At 70.0% G+C, this 773-nt stretch overlaps 1 protein-coding gene across 1 annotated transcript in view; it reads left to right on the top strand.

Moving 5' to 3' along the window:
* Positions 1-773, top strand: part of LOC102238816 (membrane metallo-endopeptidase-like 1) — a 24,590-nt gene that overhangs the window by 11,094 nt on the left and 12,723 nt on the right. The window contains exon 6 of the mRNA XM_014543616.1: positions 326-417. Coding sequence (XP_014399102.1) covers positions 326-417 — 92 coding nt within the window. The remainder of the gene's footprint in view (positions 1-325; positions 418-773) is intronic.

Below are 773 nucleotides of genomic sequence, written 5' to 3' on the forward strand. Positions count from 1 at the left end.
CTGGGCCAAGTCCTCCACAGCTCCCTGCTGACCCCGCTGCCCGGGCTGGTCCCCCACCCCCTCCGGGCGCTCCTGGCCATGGCTGGGCTGACGGCACCCAGGCCTGTCCTGCCCTCCGGCCTCTGTCCAGTGGCACCTGTATGTGCAACCTCCCCAAACCCCCTCTTGCACCCGCGTCCAGTCCCTTCTGTGTCCTGTGCTGCTGTCGGTACGGGGGGAGGGGGGCTGGGCTTCGCGCTGGGGGTGCAGCACCCCCATGGGGCCGTGTGACCTCAGTGTCCACACACCAGTGTCCGGGTGAGTGACCCCCACCTCTCCCTCCCAGGCATCATTGAGGAGCGAGACTCGCAGCCCCTTCTGGACATCCTGGAGGTGGTAGGCGGCTGGCCGGTGGCCATGGACGACTGGACCGACACTGTAGGTGAGGCCGGGCCGGCGGCTTACACAGGCCGGGGGTGGGGGGCAGGACCTGGGGCTCCTGGAGCCGAAGCCTTCAGCCTGGGCGGCTCCTGGCTGGTCCTTCCGGCTCCGAGGAAAGACAGTCCCCCAACACAGGCCCTGGGACCCCTGCTCCCAACTCTGGGTGTGGGCTCGGCTCTCTGCTCTCTGGTGCAGCCCCAAGTCGGGGGTGGGCACAGGGCACCCCACCCTGGCAGCCCTCCACACACTGCTGCTTCCGGGCCAAGAGCCCTGTGGACGGTGGGGAAGTGCACCCCCATGTCCCCAGCCCCCGAGGCCACACGTGAGCCACGCAGGGGGCCCCTACGCCCACC

The sequence above is a fragment of the Myotis brandtii genome, unplaced genomic scaffold (assembly GCF_000412655.1).
Source record: "Myotis brandtii unplaced genomic scaffold, ASM41265v1 scaffold1095, whole genome shotgun sequence".
Lineage (NCBI taxonomy): Eukaryota > Metazoa > Chordata > Mammalia > Chiroptera > Vespertilionidae > Myotis > Myotis brandtii.